The sequence below is a fragment of the Mytilus trossulus genome, chromosome 2 (genome assembly GCF_036588685.1).
Source record: "Mytilus trossulus isolate FHL-02 chromosome 2, PNRI_Mtr1.1.1.hap1, whole genome shotgun sequence".
Lineage (NCBI taxonomy): Eukaryota > Metazoa > Mollusca > Bivalvia > Mytilida > Mytilidae > Mytilus > Mytilus trossulus.
The window spans coordinates 16,703,749-16,731,507 of record NC_086374.1 but is presented as its reverse complement, the minus strand read 5'-3'; the positions used below and the strand labels follow the sequence as shown (position 1 = coordinate 16,731,507).

The 27,759-nt window shown below is 32.7% G+C and overlaps 3 protein-coding genes across 4 annotated transcripts in view; 2 read left to right on the top strand and 1 right to left on the bottom strand.

Annotated features, from left to right (window-relative positions):
• Positions 1 to 8,347: 8,347 nt before the first annotated feature.
• On the top strand, positions 8,348 to 11,325 carry LOC134706609 (dynein axonemal heavy chain 7-like). Its single transcript, XM_063565702.1, has 3 exons — positions 8,348 to 8,602; positions 9,598 to 9,789; positions 10,428 to 11,325. The coding sequence occupies exons 1-3, from the start codon at positions 8,549 to 8,551 to the stop codon at positions 10,671 to 10,673; spliced, it is 492 nt and encodes a 163-aa protein (XP_063421772.1). The 5' UTR covers positions 8,348 to 8,548; the 3' UTR covers positions 10,674 to 11,325.
• Positions 11,326 to 13,986: 2,661 nt separating this feature from the next.
• On the top strand, positions 13,987 to 22,189 carry LOC134706608 (F-box/LRR-repeat protein 2-like). Its single transcript, XM_063565701.1, has 2 exons — positions 13,987 to 14,193; positions 16,910 to 22,189. The coding sequence occupies exon 2, from the start codon at positions 16,932 to 16,934 to the stop codon at positions 18,426 to 18,428; it is 1,497 nt and encodes a 498-aa protein (XP_063421771.1). The 5' UTR covers positions 13,987 to 14,193; positions 16,910 to 16,931; the 3' UTR covers positions 18,429 to 22,189.
• Positions 22,190 to 24,797: 2,608 nt separating this feature from the next.
• LOC134706607 (DNA ligase 1-like) overlaps positions 24,798 to 27,759 on the bottom strand; it is a 45,430-nt gene continuing 42,468 nt past the window's right edge. For both annotated transcript variants that reach the window (XM_063565699.1, XM_063565700.1), the window contains 3 exons: positions 27,125 to 27,371; positions 26,187 to 26,405; positions 24,798 to 25,659 (listed from right to left, as the gene is read on the bottom strand). In XM_063565699.1, coding sequence (XP_063421769.1) covers positions 25,253 to 25,659; positions 26,187 to 26,405; positions 27,125 to 27,371 — 873 coding nt within the window. In that variant the 3' untranslated portion in view covers positions 24,798 to 25,252. The remainder of the gene's footprint in view (positions 25,660 to 26,186; positions 26,406 to 27,124; positions 27,372 to 27,759) is intronic.

The window sequence follows — 27,759 nt, the reverse complement described above, 5'->3', positions numbered from 1 at the left end:
CATCATATTCCTGACTTAGGACAGGTGCAAACATTTGCAGCGGGATTAAACGTTTTAATGGTACCAAACCTTCTCCATTTTCTGAAATAATAGCATAACATCACAACATAGAAAAAACACACTGTAAAAGATCGATTGGCAGGCTTAACTCAATCAAAAACGTAAATTAACACACTGTTTGAACGGGATTCGAGTATTATCTTTTAAATAAGACTCGAGCATCACTTGCAGTCATTTATAATTCAAGCCTTTCATACATTTTTCAAGATATTTATAGTTTCATCGAATAAATTTGATCTGCGACATCTGAATGCAAATGCACTGTCAATAAAATATTAGGGACAAATATTCAAGACCAAAAAGCAAACAAACAAGTCCAAACAAAGCCATGGCTAGCACTCTAAGTGGTGTATGTTTGTGTGTTTTTCTACCTGGTTTATAACTTTTCCTTTTTCGGAGATGAAGTTGCTTTTGGTTTTCCAGGGCTCATACATGAATGTTCTCGTAGGCTTGAGAATCGATTAGTTGTTTCTATTGATGATGATGTAATAATGTTGTTCAAAATGTAAAAATGTTGTTAATTCGGAACTTATGTCATATAAAAGAACTTTTATGACAACTGTTAACAAACAAAATTGATGCCAACGTGCATTATTCATTTTAAACATGTATATATATGTTTAATTAGAGTCTTTGTAGACAGGAAATGCCCTTATTTGAGCACGTATTTTGAAAACAACAGCTTGAGTAATTTCTTTTTATAATTATCAAAAACTACCTTAAATGGCAAAACAACAAACTGGTTAAAAAGGGTACAGATCCGATTGGGAAAAATAAACTTTCATGATGGTATACATTATATAGAATTGTCTTAGATATGGTTAACTCACTCGATCGGGTCTGTGTAATAAACTGTATATATTATGTCATCAGCAATTCTTTCCATTTTGAAATTGTCAAGTTCTGGATTTACCCCTGTATATAAACTCATCATAGATACCAGGACTAAAATTTGTATATATACGCTAGACGCGCGTTTCGTTTACAAAAGACTCATCAGTGACGCTCGAATCCGAAAAAGTTAAAAAGGCAAAAAAAGTACGAAGTTGAAGAGCTTTGAGGACCAAAATTCATAAAAGTGTTGCCAAATACAGCTAAGGTAATCTATGCCTGAGGTAGAAAAGCCTTAGTATTTCAAAAAATTCTAAATTTTGTAAACAATAAATAAACTATAACCATATCAATGCCAATTCATGTCAGCACAATATTTCAGCTACTGCTTCAATTTCCGTCCTCATAACAAAACGAAGCAATATTATCTCAAGATTTATGACTGTTTAATCGACAACATATTTGATGCATTTGATGGATTAATATATAAGAACACAGTCGGTATTCCAATGAGTACTTATTGGGCACCACTACTGGTCGATTTGATTTGTAAAAAGAAATCACAAAGAACCTTATTAAAGACAAAAATCGAAAAAGTATCTTGCCAAGATCTTAAATTTACATATTTCAGCTGATTGATAATGTCCTGTCATTCAATTCCCATGAAACGTGAAGAAAGTATAGTTTATGCAGAGACATAAGAGTATAGTAAAAAAAAGTATACAAGTCATATACTTCTCTGGTTGATGGCATCAGGCTTTCATCTGAGGATAAAGTACGTTGATCTTGTTATGATGTTATTCTAAGAGTTATCGTTAATAAAATGATTGTATTCATGTATATATTTTGATTGTATTTCATTTCAGTCACTGCACATGGCTTTCATTGGTCTTATCAAGATTAAAAGATAGGAGAGTTTATATATATAAAAAAACTAGTTTAACCTCGGCACATATTCATGTCCATGTCTCAAGCCATTCACATCGTGATATCTTAATAGATTTGGTTATATGGATAATTTAGTATTGTAGGCAGAACTTTGATAGTCTTCTAGTTTTTTTTTTAATTTACTTCTGTATAATTGAGGAGGTTTAAAGCTTGACGTATTGTCTTAGAGACACCCATCAGACCTGTTGTTGAAGACTGTACAGCGAATTCTGGATTTCATTCTGGAATTCATATATACACCAAGTATATAAAAAAAAAGATCTATTAATATGAAAAACGCACTCAAAGTAACCGGGACCTGTGGTTTTTGTTGGTTGCTGTTTGGTATATTAGTTGTATTTTTCAAGATTTATTGTTGTATGACATTGAACTATTGTTGCAGTGATGGATCTGCTGTTGTTCTTTCCCTTTTTTCTTGCTCCGACCTGGTAGTGGAGTTTGATACGCAGTGGCCGTCCCTTCATCTAAGACTATGACAGTTTGAATGGCCCCTTGAGCTAACATACTTATTGGAGATGTAAGTGATGATGTGCGAAGCAGGTTAGGGTCATCGATGTCAACCCCCTCTGTAAAATCTATCCTCCAGCTCTTTCTACTAGGTACAGATGGAGTATAGAAGTATTGGCGATGGTATACCTTCTGTGAGTTGTATAGTATGGTGACAGTGTCCGCCTTGGTGTTGCAATATTGACTCCCTCCACGATACCTTGTTCAGTGGTGTGTATGGTATTACAATAAATGTGTCCCTAGCTTGCATGTGACATAGTGCCTGCGTTCGAAAGCTTGGTTGTCGCTATCAAAGTTTTTTTTTCTCTATCTTTCAGAATTGACGAAGCGCCATTCAATCTGCTTAGAGCTAAAATTGAACTACGGATCCAAATACATCTAGCATTTTATATTTCCACAGTTGTTTTCTTTTGATATGACTGTTCCTGTACCCATTATATTGATTGTTTTGCTTTGTGGTTTGTTATGTAAAATAAAATTACATAACATATTTCCATTACGTCTGTGTGTTAAATATTTTTCAGCGGTAGTTCATGACTCTAAGTTGTCTAAGAGTATAGGTTAAGTTATTACTTTAGGTCAAATATGTAATTTGGACATGTTTATGACACCAAGGTGACATCATAAGTGACCTCTCAGCACGAAAGTGTCCAGAGTATAACAACCTGCCCATGTATCATTACAATTTACATGACCAGTTTTGCAGGATTATGTAATTTTACTGTTTTTGCAATATCAGGGCCAATAACAATGGCACTTATTACATTTCATCCTTTTATACCTTCGACGATGTACTTATATTTTTAAAACTTGAAGAAAACAAATGTTCATATAATGAATATACTAAAACGGCTCTACCTCGACAACAGTCTCTTTCTAACTAAATAACCGAACCTTTAAGGAAAAATGCATGACTTGAAGAATCCTAGAGAATGTTTGCATGTCTTTAAAATGTAAGACTAGTTTCGATATCTTATTAAAACAAATAACTTAATTCCATTTTAGTCGATTTCCTAGCAAACATTCGAGTAAAACTTTCCCAGAGTTTACAAACTGTGTCAACCACCAAATTGAAAACAATACACTGTAAACAGGATTTTTTGTGTGTCCAAAATGTACACATTTTACGTAGCCAGGGCTTTATATAAACGTAAAAACACAAAAATACTAAACTCAGAGGAAAATCCAAAAAGGAAAATCAAAAATCAAAAGGCAAAAAATCCAAACACATCAAACGAATGGATAACAACTGTCATATTCCTGACTTGGTACAGGCATTTTCTAATGTAGAAAATGGTGGATTGAATCTGGTTTTATAGCTAGCTAAACCTCTCACTTTTATGACAGTCGCATCAAATTCCTATAAGATTTATATAAGATCGAATGAAAATAACAAATATAAAAAACAGAAAATTTAGACTCAATCATGCGCATGCACAAGTTTACGTAAAACAATTATACCCACGATCGCAACTTGTATGGTCATAATCATTTTTTTAACATGAACTTTAAAATAGATATCAAAGCTGACATCCTAAATTATCAAATAATAGATATAATCAACTGTTAGTTAAAGAAACCTTTTATTGTGGCAAGGTTTTACCCTGTCTATCCCAAATGAATGTATTTGGTTTTGATGTTATATTTGTTATTCTCGTGGGATTTTGTTTGATGCTTGGTCCGTTTCTGTGTGTGTTACATTGTAGTGTTGTGTCGTTGTTCTCCTCTAATATTTAATGTATTTCCTTCAGTTTTAGTTTGTTACCCCGATTTTTTTTGTCCATGTATATATGAGTTTTGAACAGCGGTAGTCATGGACAAAAACGTAGTCATGGACAAAAACGTTACCACCGGACTAATGTAAAAAAGTCTTCCAAATCGAGATCGGCCTCTGGAAGCTTTGATGACCTTCTTTCTCATCTACATCATCCGTCAGGGTTACATTACATTAGAACTATTCTTTTTTCACTGCCGGTTAATTTTCTAAAATGTTTGAGAGATTATGCACTTGACAAAGGAGGCACCAATACATTTTCTCCAATATACAGACTTGTCAGTATAATTTGTGATGTAGCTCTTTTCCGTCTCTTTAAACCAGTAAGATCGAAACCTTTACAATAGGAAAAGAGGAAATTCCTCCCTGTTCACTTTACCAATAGAGGAATTGATGCAATCAACATCAGCAACGTTCTACATCACAAGGAGGTAACATCAAAAATTCCTATTTATTTTCAAAATCAGTCTGTTCCTATTGTATCCTACAGTAACACCAAAACCATTGCACCCAAAATATTTAACTATAAACAAGCATTACAGAACCTTGATTAAGAACAATACCTAAAAAAAACTCTGACATGTGACTGTTCCCACTCGCCTTACAATTACAGTCCCTCTGGCCATGTTATTACTGGGGATCTAAACATAATTCAACATGAAAATCTCCGAAAGGTGATTTCTCGTGGTCCCAAGTTTAGAGAACCCCAACACATCAATTGGAACCATAACTTCAAAATAATTATGGATTCCATCGAGAAATATGCCAGAGCATGGACTAAACGAGAAGAAGTTCAACTGGACACATTGTCAGAATGGGTCAAAACAATCAGGTCTCTGATAAAACGTCGCATTCATAAGTTGAAGAACTGTGTGAATGATCGACCCAAGTCCATTTTTAGTGACAAAGAGGCTGTAAAATGTCTATCATCTCTTCAAGATAAGTATGTTGTTGTTCCTGCGGACAAAGCTTCAAATAATATTATCTTTGTATGTAAATCGTATTACTACGAGTGTCTTATAAAAGAATTAGGAATAAATGAGCACTCAGGTAATCCCACATACAAAAACATATCATTTGACAAGGATGAGATTTTAGCGAATCATAAGTCCTTCATGGCTTCTATGAACATTACATTGAACAACAAATCGGAAGACTTACCTTGTTTGTATTGGATACCTAAACTTCACAAAATTCCGTACAAGCAACGGTACATTGCTGGCTCACCTGCTTGTTCTACTAAAGAATTGTCCATTAGATTGACTAAAATTCTGTCCGCAGTTAAAGAGGGACTTCAGATATACTGTGAAACTGTTTACTCACGCAGTGGTATTAATCATATGTGGATTCTTAAAAACTCTAAAGAACTTCTGGATAATTTTAAATCTCGATCTTTTTCTGAAATTAGTTCTATTAAAACTTTTGATTTTTCAACCTTGTATACAACCATTCCCCATGTGAAATTGAAAAACCGTCTAAAAGAAATAATCCACAATGCTTTTCATCATAAAAATGGTAGCAAACGCTATAAATTTATCACGTTGGGATACCATAAGGCATATTTTGTTAATAAGGAACAAAAGGGTAAAACATACTACACAGAGGAACAAGTGATCAGTATGCTAGAGTTTCTTATTGACAATATATTTGTTGAATTTGGAGGTAGACATTTTCAACAAATTGTCGGCATTCCTATGGGAACGAATTGTGCGCCTCTCCTTGCCGATCTCTTCTTATTTTCATATGAATCGGAGTTCCTTCAGACACTTGTTAAAAACAAGAAGATCAAAGAAGCCAGGTTATTTAATTTCACTTTCAGATATATTGATGATGTTCTTTCCATTAACAATCCGAACTTTTCTGATTGGGTTCCATTAATATACCCACCAGAACTAGAAATTAAAGAGACCACAGACACGGCTTCCTCCGCCTCATTTTTAGACTTATACCTCGAATTTGACATACACAGTCATCTCAGTACCAGAATCTATGACAAACGAGACGATTTCAATTTTGAAATTATCAATTTCCCCCACCTTAGTAGTAATATACCAACTTCACCTGCATATGGAATATACATTTCCCAACTTATTAGGTATTCAAGAGCTTGCAGCTCCTATTCAGACTTTGTAAAACGTCACCAGTGTCTGAGCAGAAAGTTGATGAACCAGGGGTATGTCAAAGAACGTCTAGTCCTTTTTCTAAAAAAGTTCATCGGAAGATACCCAGAACTTGTTGATAAATATTCCGTATCAACTTCACAAATAATACAAGATGGTCTTGAAGTATAGATTTTGCGTACTGACGTTGGTTATCATCTTAATAACGCGTTATAGTATTATTTTATTAGTCTTTATTAATATTACTTGTAAATTTTTGAGATATTCTTTTGAATTGACTCTGTGGTTATATAAAAACATCATGCTTTGAACGACAAAATTATTTCATTTACTTAAATTACTCGTACTTATGGATTTTGACATACTATGAATGACAAAATTATTTCATCCAATAAAATACTTTAAATTTCTGTTGAGTCTGGTTTTTATTTTATACATTTGACGTGATACTGTACGTATGTATCCCGTCATACTTTGAACCACACCTTATTTATTTACTATTATTACATTTACTGTTGAGTCTGTTGTTTGTTATATCAACTTTACGTGACTATGCATGTATGTATACCTTCATACTTTGAACGACAAAATTATTTTTATGTCTACCTGTGCGAATTTCAAACGCGCAATTTTACACCAGCATTGAAAACCATCTCTTCTTTACGGGTAGACTTTATATAGATAAATTAAGTGGTATAAGAAAAGCATAATGAGTATAATAAATTTGATGTATGCCTTTTTGTGCTTCTTCGTTACATTTGTTGTTTTTATAGTGATGCAAATATGTGTGTTTTGTTCATACTTTTAACGACAAAATTATTTTTATGTCTACCTGTACGAATTTCAAATGCGCATTTTTACACCAGCAATGAAAACCTTCTTTCCTTTACGGGTAGACTTTTTATATACATAAATTAATTGGTACAAGAAAAGCAAAATGAGTATGTTAAATTTGATGTATGCCTTTTTTGATTCTTCGTTACATTTGTTGTTTTTATAGTGATATTAAGATGACAACACAATATTGACTGCTGTACCCCTATTTTTGACATTTTTACTCTTTGAGTAAGTTCGTTTTGTTCATACATCGTTGACAATGTAATGGAATTTGATGCGACTGTCATACAAGTGAGAGGTTTAGCTAGCTATAAAACCAGGTTCAATCCACCATTTTCTACATTAGAAAATGCCTGTACCAAGTCAGGAATATGACAGTTGTTATCCATTCGTTTGATGTGTTTGGACTTTTTGCCTTTTGATTTTTGATTTTCCTTTTTGGATTTTCCTCTGAGTTTAGTATTTTTGTGTTTTTACGTTTATATAAAGCCCTGGCTACGTAAAATGTGTACATTTTGGACACACAAAAAATCCTGTTTACAGTGTATTGTTTTCAATTTGGTGGTTGACACAGTTTGTAAACTCTGGGAAAGTTTTACTCGAATGTTTGCTAGGAAATCGACTAAAATGGAATTAAGTTATTTGTTTTAATAAGATATCGAAACTAGTCTTACATTTTAAAGACATATGTTTTTTTTTTAAAAGTTTAGACAGTGTTGTTTTATTGATTAAAGACAACCCTATGTTGAAAAAGGTATAGCTCCTTGGAATAGTAACATGTCTTGTAGAGGTATCATTAACACTTTTACAAAGTACTTAAACTTTTTAAATGAAGACCACTTAGTCTTGTTGTAATCTCAATTGACGTCAAAAAGTATTGGTAAACACCCGTACGATTCTAGCTTTAGAAATATGATCTCATAAATTATACATTTTGCACTTTATAAAAGCTTCTAAATCTGTGTAGATCCTGTCAGGAGTAGCAACTGGAACTTACAACTCCACTATATTTGTGCTATAATTAGTGGTTATAGCACTTTCTGTAAGCATGTCCTTTGATGATTGAACATTCTCTATTTTGACCTAAAATATTTTAAGGAATTATACCGGGACTTTCATATAGGTGTCCACGTATGAAAAATGGCCTTTATATTTCTAAATACACATGTTAACCTTCATCTGAAATTAGAAACTATAATAACATCATATATATTAATTTAAAAAACCTATATTCAAGAGATTAAAAACACGTCAATCTTGCTGGTGGTAATCCTTAAACAAAATACCTTTAAATTGTTTTATGGAAGAAGTAATACAATACTACGTATATTATTTTCATCGATCATTGTACGTATGATCCAACTTATGTCAACTTTGACAATACAGTTATAATACTTTTAAAGAAACATTCCGCTGTTTCTGAACTTTGTCACAAAATGTTGGAATAAGTCTATTAGAGGAAAAATAACCCATGATGGCGACCCAAGAAGTTGATATAAATTTAGTTATGAAGGATATGAACAAGGTGTGTGAGTATTATCATAAATGAGTAATAGTGTTTAAATTAAAGTTATAAGTAACATAACATTCCTTTCATTATTTATTACAAATTAAATATGAATGTGAAATTGTAAATTTTGCTTTAATACTTCCAAGTTTTGTTCATACACAATTTATGACAGTCTTCGTAAAAAAAAGCTATCTATTGTATACCATTAGGACGTTTTTTAAAAAATACATTTTGTGAAGTACAAAATCCAAATGATCTGTACCGAAGGAATCAAATCTTTAATGTTGATAAGGATATGAGGTGTATCGTGGTTGGTTTATAAGAAATATTTCCAAGATACACATGTAAATAACCATCGAAACAAGTGAACATAACTGTGTTTTGATTTTTGTTCTTTTAAAAAGAGGCGAATGATACAAAAAAAATAATTCAAACTCACGAAAAGAAACAAACAACATTACACAAAACACAACTTTGAAAACTAAAGACTAAGCAACATGAACCCCATACAACACTGGGGATGATCTCTACGCTGCGGACTGAAGGTAAGCAGATATTGGCATCCATCGTGCTGCTCATGCAAGTACAAAAGGTGATACGTCTTATTACGTAGGTCATTTTCCAGCAACAATTGAAAATATTTGTCGTCAACTTTGATGCTGATAGATAATGGCTTTAACTCTGTGCTAAATACATTTACTATACACCTGCGGTTGTAGTTTGTACATATTTTTTACCAAAACATTCATATACATCAGGACTGTGATGTATAACTCCTTTACAAAAGCAATCATTTGGAAAATGAATGTGTATTATCCACAAGATATAAAAACAAATATCATCATGTATACAATAAATAAACATCTAAAAACTAGATTTTCATTAAAGTATTCAGATAGCCTCACATTTTCATACATCAACATCAATTCAATAGAAATTCAATAGAAATACGCCTCGTAAAAAAATGGGCACCCAACTATTTACTTACATACCAATGCAATGTATTTTAGATTACAAGAGCAGACTTGTGCGAGTTGAAAAGTCTATCAGCTCCTCCGAGTGGTGTTATTGAGGTAATGCAAGCAGTGTGCCTACTTCTAGGGAATGGCAAGTGTTCCTCTTGGACAGATTCACAGAAACAACTCAGTGACCCAAACTCTTTTCTACAAAGACTTAAAAACGTAGACAAAGACAACATACGGGTAAGTTTACTAGCAAAAGACAACACTAGCAATACGGATTAAACCGTATCTAGTTATCTCGACCAATGAAAAACAAACGACACATTTACAAAGATTGTCAGACAAATAATTTCTGAATGGACCATTCGATTACTACAACCTAAATTGATATTTACCATTGTGAGTTAATGTATCAAAATTTCTTACCGTTAAAGTTATACTGCAAAACAAATTAAAATATACAAAAAATTAAAGGACATTGTTTTAGTTGTTCGCTGATTGGTATTGAAATAGCGAAGCAAGTGCCAATTAGTTTTCTTACTTCCTGTGGTTATCATTTGTTATATCAACTGTCCACAAAGAATGTTTTGGTCTTGTTGGGTTGTTGTCCCGTGAATATATACACCGCATTTAGTTGATAAATAAAGTTAAGTGTAATTATTTAGCTAATGAAACAAACACATGTATATATACAGACGAAAGAACACGGTCACATGTACAGAAATGATAGAAAATATCGTTTCATAAACACACACACTATACATTTGAAGCTAGACCAAGAATCAATTTAAAATAGACTGGATATCATAAAGGATATAAAGCCTACGACTTACCATAGCATAATCAAATTAAATTGATTTTGTAATACTTTATTTCAGCCAAGTATAATGACTAAAATACGTAAAACTTACACAAGTGATCCAGATTTCACCTTTGAAAGAATGCTGAGCAAATCCAAAGCAGCCGGATCATTGTGCAGATGGGTTATTGCAATGGATCAATATGATAAACATTTGAAAAATTCGTCACAGAGAGAGAAAAAGACAACAGAAAAAACAAACAAAAGTGAAAAGCTTTCTCGGTATTCGGTATCAACATTTGGACATATTTGGAAATATTTATAACTATAAATAGTTTTTATATACTATAACACATAAACTTTTTTTTTTATCTATACATGTATATTTGTCCATTTCTGCACAAGGACAAACATTTTATCGCCAAAATGTTATCGAAATGCTAAATTTTGACAACTGCTGCGAGTACATACATGTATGCCGAATGCTGTAAATATTTGAAAGATTCTTGAAACGAAGCGTCTAAACGATGATCAACGATGTCGGAGCGAAATATATGTAAAGAAATTAAAAAAAAAAAGGATGCAAACATGAGATGTATTCAACAGCTCAGTGCAGTTTATTCATTTGGCGTATAGCAGCTTGACTTGCTTTTTCTAATTCAAACTGATTATAGACTAGTCATTATAGCGTCCGTCTAGCAGAAGAACTGCAACTACTTTTTTTGAAAAGTATTTGTTTTAACAAGGGTTTCGAAATCCACCACCTCCTGCACTAGAGGCAAGCACTATTCTACGAGACATGTGTTTATTAGTTTTCTTACTTGAAACGCGTTGACTTACAATGTATATCAATGATTTACTCTTTCATGCATCATCTCAATTTTTTGATGCATGATTCTCCAGGGAATACACTTGACACAATGTCTTTGAACTCAATTTTGATTTACATGTACAAACTTCTTACATAATTATTAAATGCAAACTTAAAAATAACTTATTATGTCTGTAGAAAAATAATCTATTTATATATAGTATCAATTTTAGGGTTTACATCACATAACTTATTTATTTTTAGCCATGGCGTTGTCTGTATATTTTTTTATGTAGGGGTTTGACTCTCCCTTTGGTATCTTTGGTCCCTCTTTTGTATATTTATAATTCGTCAAATACGTTTTTCTTGGCTTTTTCTGAAATTTCACTGTGGTGCATTCACTCAAATTAGAGATAATGCATACTGGTTATCATTCCATGAGTATGAAAATTTAAAAATAAGGAGATGCGATATGATTGCCAAATGGAGACGACTTACCACTAGATACCAAATTACGGAGATGAAAACAACAAAACAACTATAACAACTAACTACCTTCGTCAAAGAGCAAACTCAAAACCTCCAAGGAAAATATCATTTGTGAAAGGACCCAACGTAAAAGTAAACATTTTAAATAAATCAAGCAAAACAAAATCATCGGCTTATCTATGATAAAAACGATTAAAACAAAACATATACGTACGACAACCACTGAACTATTGGCTTCTGAATTTGAACAAGTACATACAAAATGGATCAAGGTTTATTGTGCATGTGAGTGCGTAAACCTTTCACCTGTACAAATATGCAATAGCACAACACTAGAACAAACAACTGTAAACAAGTTGGCATTAACCTGACTCACCAGATCGGTACGAAGCAAAATATTAGCTAACAAAATACTTAAGACACACAAAGCCAGTCTTATAGTACTCGAGGCTACTGAAAGCTTTCCCAAGTTTCAAGTCAATTTCAACAAATAAATAAATTGTAATTTCAAATATTGAAATATGAACCAGTACTCATCCAATGGATTTGGTGTAAAAACGTTACAAACAATTTGCCATCAAACTACTATGATAATAACAAAAAAACACACACAAGTTGTCTAATTGACACTCATACCACATCTTCTTATTTATCAGAGTGTCCAAACATATTAAAGAACGTTACCACTACCGCATTGTAGAATTGTAATTTTCAAATGGCTGAATAATACTATCGACTCTTCGGAGATTGTTTACGTGATATCACGGTGGCCTTAATTATTTTAGTAACTAAACAGATTTGTAGTCTTACAAACTTAAAAAGAAACTATAACATACATACTGGTACATCACAACATATTTCCTATCTAAAATAATTGCATGTCATTATGCTCTTCTGTGTTTAAGATCTTCTCACAGACTTTTATCTAGCTCTAATTATTTTTGGGGACCCGCGTTCTTAGTCTTCTTAATACTGTTCAATTGAAATCCATCACCAGCACCTTTAGCTATAATCTTCTAATGCATAATTTTAGCCATTGCCCCAACAAGTAATAAAATGCAAACAGACGTCCGAACAAACTAGTTAACAGATTCGCTATAGAATAGAATAGAATAGAATATCAATATATAACCGCCGTAAAATAATTTATAGTAAATCTATGTCTCTTTAAAACACTTCTTAATACAAGACCAACCACCACAAAGTCCCATAAAATATGTCAAAGTTTGATATTAAATAAATCCTGAATATAAAGAAGAAATAAACCAAAGATCAGTTTAAAATCTGTACTGTTGTGCAAATCTGTACAACGGGGAAATGACGATGTGACGACTGTCGAAATTGAATTATCTTTCTTTTACCGTTATACAGTTAGTGTAACGTGTGGGACGGCTCAGCGTGTCTGGTAATTCAGCCGTTGGGTCACGTCAGAATAATCTCGGACTACGTGTCTGGGGTCCGTACCCGAGTTGACTCTCGAGATCTAAGACTTGTGTATATATTTTCTTTTGTTTATAATTCCTCTTTAACTCTCTCGGCTTATTAAAGCTCCTCCAGCTCAATTATTATTCAGACCACCTGGCTTTATACTGGCTCTATAGGTCAATTAAATAGCAAGATCTACTTGCTCACTAGCTCTGTAGCTCTTGGTTCAACATACTCACTAGCGCTGTAGTTCATTTGATCACAATACTTCTATCCAAAATAGTTAGATCAACCGGCTCGCAATATTGTTGCTCTTTCCTCTATGTCTATATTAATCAACGAAGCTCTCTTAACCCTTCTGGCTCTTCCGTTTCTGTAGATGCAGCTCACTTATAGCTTAAGATAATTCTTCTGCTAAGTTTCAGTTATTGGAAAGACTTGAGCAGAGAATTTGAGGCCAAAATCGGCCCTTACCGGACCTATACTCTATGAAAAAAATCTATAGAGCGGATGATTTCATTGCATTAATATGAACTTACTCACTCGAGCGTTCTCGCGATACCGTATGCTACTAAAAGCTAGGCTAAAAGGGAATGAAAGGGCTTCGAAAAGGAAAATTTGAGGGACAAGAAAATGCGCGGTTAGAAAAAAAAAAATAACAAAAAAAAAAACAACTTTCTCTTTAGATCTGTAGTCGTAACATTATATTACTGGGGTCCTGTTATAATATTTTATTGAATAAATGCACATTTATATGGATTTTACATTACATCTTAAAAACAATAAAAGAACAAAACATTATATACATATGTATGATTTCTCATTCAGTCTAGTTTTGCTTAATATGAAAAATTTCTGTCAACAAGACGGGTCAGTGACATTCATTAAAGAAAATCCATCAATTTTCCTTAAGAATATAAAAATATTGATTAAAGAACGGATTATACGCGTACACAGCCTGTTTACATGCATTAAATATACACAATTCAAAACAATCTTTAAATACCTTGTGTATTTATTGAAAAAAGTAATGTACACATATAAACACCATTATACATGTGATACGAACGCATTTGTGATCGATTGTTTCATATAGAGGTTATACCTATACCCACAAACAGTAAGTAATTTACTTTAGTCACGAAACAGGCATTACACATTTTAAAATGATCTGGGAAGAAAATCAAAAGTTTGCATATTTCCGACAAAAAAGATGTATTTATAAGGACTGCCAATGAGACAAATATCCACCAGAGTTCAAATGCAGGGGCCGGTAACAAGAAGCATTCGTATATGTCTTACGAACGTCTAAAGGGCGTCTTAAAATTTAAGAATGTAACAAGACCCTACCTCAGACCTACCTTGGAATGATTGACAGTCCTTAATGTTTTGAAAAAGTGCATGATTTAAGAACGATTCTTACGTCTACCTTAAAGCATTCTTACCAATTCCGGTAACACAAAATCATTCTTAAATTTTGGTCAGTTATAAAAGTGTTCTTAAAACGAACTTAGCAACTTAGGGGTGTATCAAGAACAATTCGCAATAGCTTCACTTGACTTTTTTTGTAAGAGTGGTCCCGACTACTCTTAGCTGTACATTCACTTGTTTTAATATTAGAACAAGTTGTTTAAAAAAGTTATTACGTCAACCTTAGAATTTTTTTAGTCTAATTATCAAATCATCTGAATAGGAAATCATATATCAGTGTTTTCTTGGCCATGTATGTGGAGGATGGTAGTTTCTCTTTTTTGTAAATCTTTACAATTTTGGCTTGTTGAGAGAAGTGTTAAATATAAAGCAAGGAGAAATTTGTGACCTTTTTCAATTTTAAACAAAGAGTTCCAAATGGTGAAGTTTAAATCATCACTTCTTAAATTTGACGGAAGCCATAATGAGTTGGTTGACCAATTATTAACCAGCTTTGTAATATAACGAGCAACACGATGGGTGTCACACGTGGAGTAGGATAAGCTTACCCTTCCGAATCATCTTCAGTTTTTAGTGGGTTGGGTGTTGTTGTATACCTGGGTTTTTTTTTTAACATTTTTGCCTATTGTGTCTTTTTTGTTCACGCATCGTTATCAATATCATGGAATTTTACAAGACTGTCATACAAGTGAGAGGTTCAGCTCTTTAAAACAGGTTCGATCCATAATTTTTTTACAATTTGAAAATGACTGTAACAAGTCAAGAATATGACAAGTGTCGTCCATTCGTTTGATGTGTTAAATCATTGTCATTCGATTAAGGACTTAATTTTCGTTTTGAATTTTCAGTATTTTTGTGATTTTATTTTTTGTAAGAAGGCTTTCAAAATGTGGAAAAACATATTGTTTAAAGTGAAAAAAATATAAGAAGATGTAGAATGAGTGCCAATGAGACAACTCTCCATCCAAATAACAATTTTAAAAGTATTAACCATTGTAGTAGTGATTTGACCGAAATGAACGGTAGGATAGAAAAATAAGCCTACGTCATTTAATTGAGACTCGTTATTTAAAATCGATTCGAATCCTACCATTGGCCTGTTGAATAATAGGGCCCTCAAAGGGATTGTCTTGAGACAAGCATATTTTTATTAAAATAATGATGTTCTATAAGCAGTTAAAATAATTTCATGTGTGAAGAGGTGCATTTTTTTTAATTCAGTTTTACTTTTATCAAACTGAAGGGCCGGAAGAATAATGGTAGTCTGCGGCCATAATAGGCCCAAGACAGTTCCTTTTAATTAGAGTGTATTTTTCCTTAATTTTTTTTCTTTCCTTTCCTCACTCATTTCTTAAATCTTTTTGGGTGGAAATGAAAGAAGAGAGGTCAAATAAATTTTTGGATGCTGTATTTTAACTGATTTTGATATGGAATGAGTGATTAGGCCAAGTGCAAAAAGGTGATATTTACAGTTTTCGGAACATCTCTTGACTTGTCAATAGGGGTATGGATGTGTATTGGCTAAATTTGTAAAATTGATTGCTTCAATCTTTCTGAATTTTGGATATATATTTGGACTAGGACTATACATTACACACACAAAAAAATTGACAAAAGTGCATGGTGCATTTTTTTTAATGATGCAAAAGGTTGTAAAGAACTGATAGAGGAATTAATTGTGGTCTGTGGCCAGAATTGTTTTCCTTAAGGTTAAATGGGTAGTTGATTATTATGCGCATTTAATCGTTCAATAAAACGTTTCTATGATTCATTTAAGGTGATTCTAATTTCTTTGCGAGGAACCAAAAACGGAGACACCAGAAAATTATAAGAACTCGTAACTTGAAAACTATTACGATGCAACTTAAGGTAGAAATAAGAGCGACCTACGAACAACCTGAGGGAGCTTTGATTTACACTCTTTGAGTGATCTTATAATTATCTTATCTCCCCCTTAATTCAATACTTACGACCTCTCTTAATAAAATTTCTTGTTACCGGCTCCAGGTAAAGACAATAGGCTACAATACGACCTTTCGACAATTAAAACTATAAAGCCACTCTAAGACAAAACGTGTGAGTAAATATGTTTTTTTTTATTTCTTGGCTGTCCTTTGGTCTTTGGTGGATAGTTTCATACGAAAGCTCCTTATGATCATAAATTTCTACACTGATGAAACTGATACAAGTAAAGACTTTTGTATGGATATGACAACCGTTCCACACCATAGCCCGTTTTTTGTATTCCCCTGAGAAAAGAAATGGGCGATTTAGGAACATATACTACTTTTGAGGTCTATTTACTGATATTAGACTGAAGATCATTTTGTACAATTGTGAAGTTAAACTTGTATATCGTCAGATGAGTGAAAGCACAGCAATAACATTTTTTCTTTATCTTACAGATTGGTCATTGCTTTTGATATCATGAATGTTAACCACCTTCCACCAGAAGTGCTGACGAATGTATTTTCATGCTTAACCAAACTTGATTTACTAAGAAATACAAGTCAAGTTTGTAGCTATTGGAATGGAGTTGCTCTGTGTAGTGATTTGTGGATAATTCTTAATTTAATTAAATTCAGTGATGAGGATTTTGATCTATGCTTTCAACATTTTCCCCGCATCGGACAATTTGTTCAAAACCTGTTGATTAAAAGTGATCATCTTATGAAGTTGTTCAGCAACGGTAATAATTACGATCTTCCAAATATTGCAAATCTGCAAATTATCAATTATCTTCCTGGTAAGGAGAGAGATGTCTGTCTAAATATAGTCCATTCATATCCGAAATTAGCATCAATCAGACTGCGAATATTTCGTTCCGCAGACTTTGTCGGGTGCTTAACAGTGTTCAACAAGATTCAGTTCCGAGACTTTGACATATCTATATCCAAAGGGGCAAATGGAGCAATATTAAACCAGTGCTTAGATCAGTTCATTTCAAAGCAGAATAATTTAAGAAGTTTATCTATACAGTCGTCAGATCTACAAAATCAGACAATATGCAAGACATTACGACATGCTACACAGCTGAATGACTTAGTTTTAAGTAATTGCACAGGTATTGACAGTCAGTCTTTTGATGGTTTAATCAATCCTTGTCATTTGACATCAATTGACCTTACAAGTACAAATGTTGACGACGATGGAATTAACAATATTGCTTCAACAGCAAAAAATCTTAAAACATTACATATTTTGTTTTGTACCAAACTTTCCGACGTTGGAGTTAAATATATCGCGGAACACTGTTCAAGACTAGAAAATTTACAAATTTATAATATTCCAGCAGTTGGTACTGGTATTCAGTTGTATCCTGAAACCCTCAAAATACTCGGGTCAGGGTGTAGTCAATTAAAACATTTTAGTATGGTCAACTGTCCAAAATTAGATGATACCGGTATAAGAAATCTAGTTGAAAACTGTACTGATTTGAAGTTTCTTGAAATACAAAGCGAATGTTTTTCCAACAATGGGCTAATGGCTGTATCAGAATGTTGTAAATGTCTGTTTCATATCGATATAATTGGACTGAACTTTGACGTTACCACTATTGAACATTTGCTACTAAATCATCGACATTTACAATTTGTTTCCATCAACAGATGTGAAAATCTCAATAGGCTCAACTTGATAAAAAATCAACAAACATTATGTTTTGTAGAAAAACGACGTTCTCTCATTGAAAAACATAGTCATGTGAAAAAAATAGAATTTCTAAATTCGGACATGAATGGCACAAGTCTAGAGCAACTTGTTACGTTTTGTCCAGACTTGAGGAGCATCAGTTGTTCAGGGAATGAAATGTTGGACCAAAAGGAGGAAATAGAAAACGTTTTTAGGAAAAGTCGGTTCTTAAAGAAAATTAATATGGATGGACATGTTTGTCAGCGCAAGGATTTTATATATAGACGGAAGTAAAGTAAAAATGCGATGTAAAGACACGAATTTGATCTTTGCTTCATAAAATGAACTGCTCTTCATCGTTATATGATACATTCGATGCAACCAAAGTGTTCATTTGATACTTTCAAAGCAACCAAAGTGTTCCTTTGATACCATTTGTAAAACCTGTTCATCGTATTACAACATTTGCTCGGACGAATATACAGTTATCTATAAAAAGGTTTCCATGGGGATATGTCGACTTCATATGTGCAAATGGCTCTGAACGTCTTCCTTTTTTCCCGTTTTAACTTGTCAAAATTAAATCTAAGGGTCCTAATGGGCAACACCAGAGATGTAAACTTAGCAATAGTACTATATACTTTGATTTGTACATGCAGTATATATATAATAGTTAAAATATGTATTATAGATAACTTTAACCAGTAACTTTAAATCTTTGTTTATAATTTTCTGATTTATGTATTTCATGTACACCAAATCTCTATAATAGAGGAAATAAAGTTATATGCTTTGATTTGTACATGCAGTATAGAGTTAAAAATAACTTTTACTCAACCTCGTGGACAAAAGCGTTAGAAACGATCTCAGTTGATGACTATTCATTTGCAGTCTCACAATTTTTATGGTCTGTTCAAATGCCGTCACTACCAGCGACCAAAGATATCGAGCTCTACTATCAGACTATTATAGATGCTATTCAAAAAGCTGACAAGGAAAAACTCCCGCAAGAGCAATTTGTGAAACATATTAAGCCTTATTGGACGAAAGTCGTAGATTTATCACACAAAACAATGCTAAATAAGCGCAGTTTATTGATACTGAACGGAGAAGTACACGATAGAGGCGATCAATTCTTTGCTGATTACAAACATGCAAATCGGACTTTCAGAAAATAAATGGATAAAGCTTACAAACGAACATATTATGAACATTGCCAACAGAATGGAAGAGTCTATCGACAACGATCAAAGATATGTATGGTTGGTCTTAAAAAGCAGACGTAAACAGAAAACCTTTCGTCGTGAACTAAATTTAAATGGAATAATTGATACAAACGAAAGTGAAATATGCGTGCGAAGCATGGGCTTCGCGGACAATTTTGAATCCATTTTTCAGTTTGAGGATAGCAAGTTAACAAACTCAGCAAACATATATTTGGTAAAACATAAAGGGAATAAAAAAAACGGCAAGCGCAAAAGAAAATTAAAGCTCCAATCAACCCATTTGAGTTTGAAGAAATTTTCAACATGTGTAAAAGTTTATGTAACAACAAATCTACAGGTTTAGACAACGTTTCCTATGAGCATGTAAAATATGATGGTAAAACATTGCAAAATCACTTATGTAATATATTCAACCTAATAAAACAAACACGTTATACTCCTCTAGATTGGAAAACAAGTGTAATTATACCGTTATTCAAAGGTGGAAATAAAAACAAAACTGATCACAATTCGTACTGCGGTATATCGTTAACAAGTTGTATCACCAATATATTCGAAAAGTCTTCTCATCCTTGATTCTCGACTCCTTGCACATAAAGTTTCCACATCAATCTCAGATGGCATACCAAAAGGAATTATCAAGTATTCACGCTTCATTTAGCTTACAAGAACCGATTCGTCATTATATTGAACGTAACAGCGATGTTATAGTTGTGCAGTTAGATAGCACGAAAGCTTTCGACACCGTATTGTATGATGCATTGTTATATAAACTGCATAACTATGGAGTTACCGGTGATTTATGGCTGCTCATAGATGAAATATACAGTGACATGCGCAGTTCTGTACTGTTCAAAGGTATGATATCTCTTTGGTTTGAACTGAAACGAGGCGTTCGCCATGTTGGCGTCTTATCAGCTCTGTTATATTTATAATATATAAACGATCTTTTGTGCGACATTAAAGACTCTAAATGGGGATCCGTTCTTCTAGATATTAATGTAAGCAGCTTTGTTCAAGCCGACAACATTGTGTTACGTTTTATAACAGAAAAAGGAACGTAACACCTCATTAACATTTGTCCGACATATAGCAAGAAGTAGGCATTCAAGTTTTCTCCGACTAAAAGCAACTTCTTACACTATTCAAAGAAGAACAAGAGTGTTTCAAGCAATCTTACTTTATAGGATGACATCATACCAATCGTGACGTCTGCCAAACATGTCGGCATTCTTCTGAACTATAAATTTAGATCAATGGACCAGGCATTGAATGCTTGTGGAGTGTTGAGATCAATTGCTCTTTCAGTTCTAAATTCTTATGCATCCATCAATTTAAAACCCTTTGACGTGTTCCAAGATAATACTTCAAATATGTTACAGCAAAACTCTATATGTTTGTGAGTTATGGAACAATTTGACTCAAACAGAACTTACGATGTTAGTAAGATCTCACAGATTTGTGTGTAAAATTATCTAAGGACTTCCTAAACGAACCCGTTTTGACAAGTGTACAAGTCTTCTAGGTTGGTTTTCAGTTGAAAGCAGTAAAACTTTTATTTTTTTGGTAGACTATGTAGGTTAAAGTCTTCTGCGTTACCAAAACGAATAATGATAAGCAGACTTATGGAATTCAAACATAAATGCGTTCCAGAACAACTTGGTTTTATAACTGACATCTATAAAGCAGCCGAAAAATATAACATTACAGATTATATTGTTAATTTTTCAAATACTGGTTCTTTCTGATAAAGTTATTGTAAATCAGACTATAAATGCAAGTGAAGAAACATGGTGGTCTTACCGAATTTCATGCGATGACTTTTATATGTTTACACATATTCATTCTGCAATCAAACCACATAAAGTATGGACAATTTCGAAACAGTTTCCCGAACTTCGTGTCTCCGCCAAATATGTTATTGACTTATGTTCTGTAGTACGTTAAGAAGATGAACATTTACTCTGCGACAAATGTGGAAAGTTCTTCTTCAATATTGTTGAACTCTTACTGGTATCCTGTGATTTTATAAAAGAGATAATCTATGGCAAGACAATATCAACATTAATCCCATTCAGTTTAGTGTTTTTATGGACAGTCTTTCGGCACATGAATTCACAACAACAATTCTCTCTTGCAATACGTCATATGAATGAGAAAATGATGAATTAACCTTTTTCTCTATTAAAGACTTGTGTTCGTCACGTTGAAAAAATCTGCAGAGATTTCTACAATCGATAGAAGATGTGTCCGTTATCGATATCGTTGACAGTGCTCATGTTTTCTTATATTAACTTTAACCAGTAACTTTAATTCTTTGTTTTTAATTTTCTGATTTATATATTTCATGTACACCAAATCTCTTTAATAGAGGAAATAAAGTTAGATATGTTAGCAGCAATAAGTGAAATTAGGCATTAAGCTTAAATCCTAGACAATAAGCTAACGCCTAAGCAGTAAGTCTATTGCCTAAATGATGTTAGGCATTAGTCCTAAATCCTAGGATTTAAGCTTAAATCCTGAAAAATGTGTGCAGGCATTAAGCTTTATGCCTTAAATATAAATGCGAGTAAATGAAAGACATTCATTCATTTAAAAAAAAATATATTTGTTTCATAATAAATTTATGAGAACTGAGGCCTGTTTATCGAAACTGTACAAGGATCGGTCCTATAAGATATTTTTAGGGCAGAACTTATAATAAAATTATGACCGACTTACGACATGTCTCAGCATGCACATCGAAGCTATCATAGGATTATCTTAGCTAGAATGTCCTAACCGCTGTCCTACGCATTAGCGTAACAGAAAATAGCAAATGAAAAAAAATAAAAATTATTGAATCAAATATAACCATCAACTTTATTTAAAAAAACAACTAATAATTAGAAAATAGTTATTAGTTTTAAATTTAAGGTAATAAATAATTTTGATATAATAATTGTACATTTAAAATTAAATATATATAATCGGTAAAATCATTACCTCATTACATGCTTTGAGGGAGCTGAATTTGAAGTGTCACGGTTTCATACTTAAAGATTCAAAGGCAAGTTTAATGCATCCTTCAACTATTTTCTTTTTATTACTGCAAATAACATACGTTTGAATATGTGCAATAGAAAAAAAGTCGAATTTTACCGATGCAAAACTACAGGGCTTAGTCTCATCACCAGCCCAGTAGTCAGCACTTTTTGTGCTGACATGAATTATCATTGATATGGTTATATTTATAAATTAACTGTTTACATTTTTTTTTATTTTTGAAACACTAAGGCTTTTCTTCCTCACGCATAGATTACCTTAGCTGTATTTGGCAAAACTTTTAGAAATTTTTGGTCCTCAATGCTCTGGCGTATATATAGAAACTTTAGTCCTGATATCTATGATGCGTTTATTTTCAAGAGTTTACTTTTTGCCTAAAATTATGTTCGGCAATAGGATGAATAATCATCATCAGATTAAGATTCAGGAAATAACATAAAGGGACGATTTTGGCCTGAAAATTTCAGGCAATAACTTAATGCCTAGGCGTTAGCTTATTGCCTAGGTTTTAAGTTTAATGCCTAATTTCACTTATTGCCGCTTACATATATATATATATATATATATGCTTTGATTGGACATACAGTATATGTAATAATTAAAAATATGTATTTCTCAAATTTTCGGATACTCACCATCCTTAAAACATCCATCTTTTCCAATTTTGAACATCAGGTGGAACCTAGAGTCTTTTAAAATTTAGTACAATTTCAATGTTTTATAAGGGACAAGGCTGATCGATATAGACTGATAAATTTGTGAATTTAATCGAAGCCTGGATGGCAGTACTCGCAAATTTATTTGAAAAAACTGTACAGAGCTTACATTGTCTCCCGATTACTCGATGTTTAACGCGTATATGATGCATTATTTTAAAGTGAGCCTCTGATATAAATAGTTATTCTGTTGCATGTTGGACTGGATTTTGTGTATTGACCCCCCTTTCACAAAATATGGTCTATATAGGTAAGTTTGAAAGATCGTGAGCTCTTGAACATTACATATTCGGTTTATTTCCCAGAATTATTAAGGCAGAGGTGGCAGCCATGTTTTCTTCTGCGGTCTAAAACTTTTGGTAGTTCCAATCCTGAAGAAAACAGCATTTTGGAATATGAGAATTTATAGAGTCAACGATAGTTTCTACACATTCAGACGATTATTACTGGACTATTCTTAGCAAAGAAACGTTCTATTACGTCAACATAACGAAACAAATACACGTGTTTTTGTAATATTTATTAATTTCAACAGTTTGAGTATACTCAAAGGACGATATAACTGTCGCTGACCAAAAGAAAAAAGACGAAAATATGTTTTTTTTTAATTTAATTTAAATGCCACTTTTTATCATTTAATCAAATTAATGCATTTGTTTTTAAAATACAACAATTAGAAATTCTTAGGATAAAAACAATTGCAGAAATTCAAAATGCAACAATATAGCTATATATAATCTTTAAAATCGTACATACGAAGGAATCACAGTCATGTAGAATTAGTGATAATTAAACTGAAGTTTTCCACTATTCAATTATGACTTGTCATCAAATACGACATTGCAACGAATTTTTAGGTCTTGATTTTCTGGGCCACCATCAAATTAGTTCACAATCGGTCTTGTTTTGTGAGTTTTGTGTGCCTTTTTCCCTCTTAATTTCATATTTGATTATTTTCGACTTTATGTTATCTTTAATTGCTAATTATTCAGCTATTGGTGGCCTAGTGTTACCTTTCCTCGGCCGTTCTTCAGTAGAGTCTGGGGTTGCACAGTACATGATATATTAGGCATGGAGATTCGCCAAATATCTATCGTAAAGGATCGTATGATACAGGCACAGAAGTAATTATTTTTAGAAGTACCTACGTCTAAACAGTAAAGGTGATAACGGTTGAAAACACGTTTTATATTCATAACTAATCTAAACATCAGCACAACAATGTTAAATCCGTAACTTTGCAAAAAGATATATATAAACAATTAATGTCGAATATGCGATTTCTGTATCTGCCATGCCCAATACAATAAAATTGAATGGGAAAAAAAATGAAAACATAATTAATAGTTATCAAAGGTACCAGGATTATGATTATGATAGTACGCCAGACGCGGGTTTCGTCTACATAAGACTCAGCAGCTCATATCCAAATATTTATAAAGCCAAACAAGGACAAAGTTGAAGAGCATTGAAGATAAAAAAAATCCAAAAAAGTTGTGCCAAATACGGCTAAGGTATTCTGTGCTTGGGATAAGAAAATCCTTAGTTTTTCGAAAAATTATGTGAGATGTGTCCTAAATAAATCCCCGAAATGCAAATAAATCGAAATTTAACAAATGGCATATACAAATATGAAAATCCACATTATTAAAATGAATAAAACATGATGCAGTGAAGTATTTGAATAGGTTTTGTTTTTATTATTTATGTTTATTAGAACTCAAGTCGACCTTCCATTTCAAATCAACGTCCGACGGGAAAATCGTCGTCAGTACTGACGTCAAACAAAATTATCGATATCATCTTAACGAACACATATAACCATTTCTTTCGACATACTTGTCTATGAAAAAGAAGTCATGATAGTGTAAATTTAATACAACTTTATTGAAAGAAAACGAACACTAATTACCCATTTCAGAGCTATACCTTCGCGACTACTAAGTAAAGTAAATCTATTCGATAGTGGACCAAACCTAGACATGAATCTTATATATTTAATGTAATGTTTTACCTTTATGTTTATTAAATATGATTTTTTTGGAAATTTTTCGATTTTATTTTTTCTTATGATATGCACACCTGGTCAAAGCATAATATAAACATATACAAATGACAATATAACTACTTTTCATAATTCTTTCATTTTGTCTTGTAGAAATTTTACAATCAAAGCGATTTCGGGCTTAGGAACATACCTGATTACATTATCATTTTCTATAAAATAATTCTCTATGAAAGGGGGTGAACTTGACAGTTGCTCCAACAATTTCTGTAGAACATTTCTAAGAGTTTTTGCGTCGTCATATATTTCCCCCCATGTATCATATTGTTTAAACATAAACTGCTTGATATGATATGAACAGAATTTTTTCATAATTGCTGGATTATTATCTTTCAGTTCTTGAATGAGTGATTTGATTAATCTGAATACAGTTTTCTTTGTGCTGAATTTATCGACACTGTTAGCAGAGTTTACCAACTTCTTCTCTGTGTATGAAAATGACAATCGCCACAAAAGATGACCTTCTTCAACCTCTGAAATTACAAAATATATTTTGAAACAAAATATAAAATTTTATTAATAAAATTATCTGAAATATGAACAGAACGGCATACTCGAAAATATATATGCAGAACAAATACATATTTTTGAAAGTTGTAACATGCCAAGGACTAATTGAAACATAAGTATTTGCATGTTTATTTCAGATATTAAACGCAGTATAACAAATACTTCCTCTTTGAAATATACGATTGCCGTTAATAAATAATTTTTAATCAATATCGTCACCGGCATAGTTTAACAGTGGATATTGACGATTGTTCAGAAGAGGAGTTACTTTTCTATTGTTCTCGCGTTGTCAGTTTTGTCAATGTAATACATTATTTAGTTCAGATTATAAGAAACGAAGAAACCATAAAGTTATTTAGAAAGTCAGACCAACGGTTTACTCCTCCGCTTCAATCTGAAACACAGGCAAACTAAACTCTACCATAAGTCTAGAAGTGAAAAAAATAAAATTATGCATTTAAATTAGATTTTTTATTTATATAAATCTTACCATCTGGACAGGTCTTTGTAACAACGTCATAACATTTGATAGCATCGTTGACTATATTTCCAAGTTTAGGATGTATCCAATTTGGGTTGATTTTTCTTGCAATGCATGGCCAAGTATTAATCCGAAAACAAGGAACTAGATCAATATCTATAGGTTTTCCAGGGATGCCGTTATAAAAGATCGTGTATGCTGGACTGCTGTTGTCCGATCTCTCTTTTTCTTTAAAAAAAGAAATATGATAATGCCAAAAAGGCAAAATACGTACATACAATAACAACAATAACGGTCGCACCCCGCTTTACAGTAACTAACATACTGCCATATACTAAAGTAAATTACGGAAATCTTCTCTTCTTTCAATTTCAATCGATTTCTGTTGGTCTTTTCTATGAAACTCTTTAAACAAAATTTTTATTTTTTTTAATGTCCAGAATGTAAGACTGGAGTAATTGAAGTATCCGGCCACGTCCACTTATATTTTTTGTCAATCTGATGAGTTCAGCCTTTTTCAACTGATTTTTATAGTTCGTTCTTATGTTGTACTGTTATACCACTGTCCCAGGTTAGGGGAAGGGTTAGGATCCCGCCAACATGTTTAACCCAGCCACAATATTTATGTATGGCTTGTCCCAAGTCAGGAGCCTGTAATTCAGTGGTTGTCGTTTGTTTATGTGTTACATATTTTTTTCGTTCATTTTTTTACATAAATAAGGCCGTTAGTTTTCTCGTTTAAATTGTTTTACATTGTCTTATCGGGGCCTTTTATAGCTGACTATGTGGTATGGGTTTTGCTCATTGTTAAAGGCCATACGGTTACCTATAGTTGTTAATGTTTGTGTCATTTTGGTCTTTTGTGGATAGTTGTCTCATTGGCAATCATACCACATCTTCTTTTTTTATAATTTACACTCCAGGGAAAAAAATAAGTAGTCACTTACTTGTTACTCTTCTAAACATATGATGCTCTGTTGATTGGAATACTTGGTCGAACAAACCAAACACATATTCTTTGAACTTGCCAGGATGAATGTAGCCATTTGTTTCTACTTGGTTTTTTAAATTTTCCTCAACTCTAGGCGATTCAAATTTAACTTTGTAGAATCCACTAATTTGAGAGTCAAAATTAACTTCAACTTGTATGTTATCTGGATATATCATAATATCAAATTCATCAGCTTGGTCATTCTAAATAAAACATATCATAATAATCAAAATATGTTCTTTAATATTAGATGCACATAATGACGGGAACATTTTAATGTTATATTAATCTTACAAATACTAGACCAAAATGTCTAGTTGTATGGTTAACTTGCTACTTCATAATGTCGCAGTCCGCAGACATATACGACACTCTACGCAGATACACTAATCCAACTCTTACATTTAAACGAACCAAGCTAACGGATATAAATTGAAATAATAATAAACTTTCAAGTTTCTTCAGTTTTGCCCGTCCGAGAATCAAAAACAGAATTTCCTTGCACACTGTAGGCGAGCACGTTACCCATGAGAAAACAAATTTCAAAGTAGCCACTCTTGAAATTATGAGTAGATGGATTGTGTCTGTAGT

Bases quoted from the DNA above. Each gene is read 5' to 3' on its own strand.
- LOC134706609 (XM_063565702.1), top strand. From the start codon at position 8,549: ATGATGGCGACCCAAGAAGTTGATATAAATTTAGTTATGAAGGATATG. The intron at 8,603-9,597 runs GTGTGTGAGTAT...AATGTATTTTAG, and splicing joins TTATGAAGGATATGAACAAG to ATTACAAGAGCAGACTTGTG. The intron at 9,790-10,427 runs GTAAGTTTACTA...ACTTTATTTCAG, and splicing joins TAGACAAAGACAACATACGG to CCAAGTATAATGACTAAAAT.
- LOC134706608 (XM_063565701.1), top strand. From the start codon at position 16,932: ATGAATGTTAACCACCTTCCACCAGAAGTGCTGACGAATGTATTTTCA.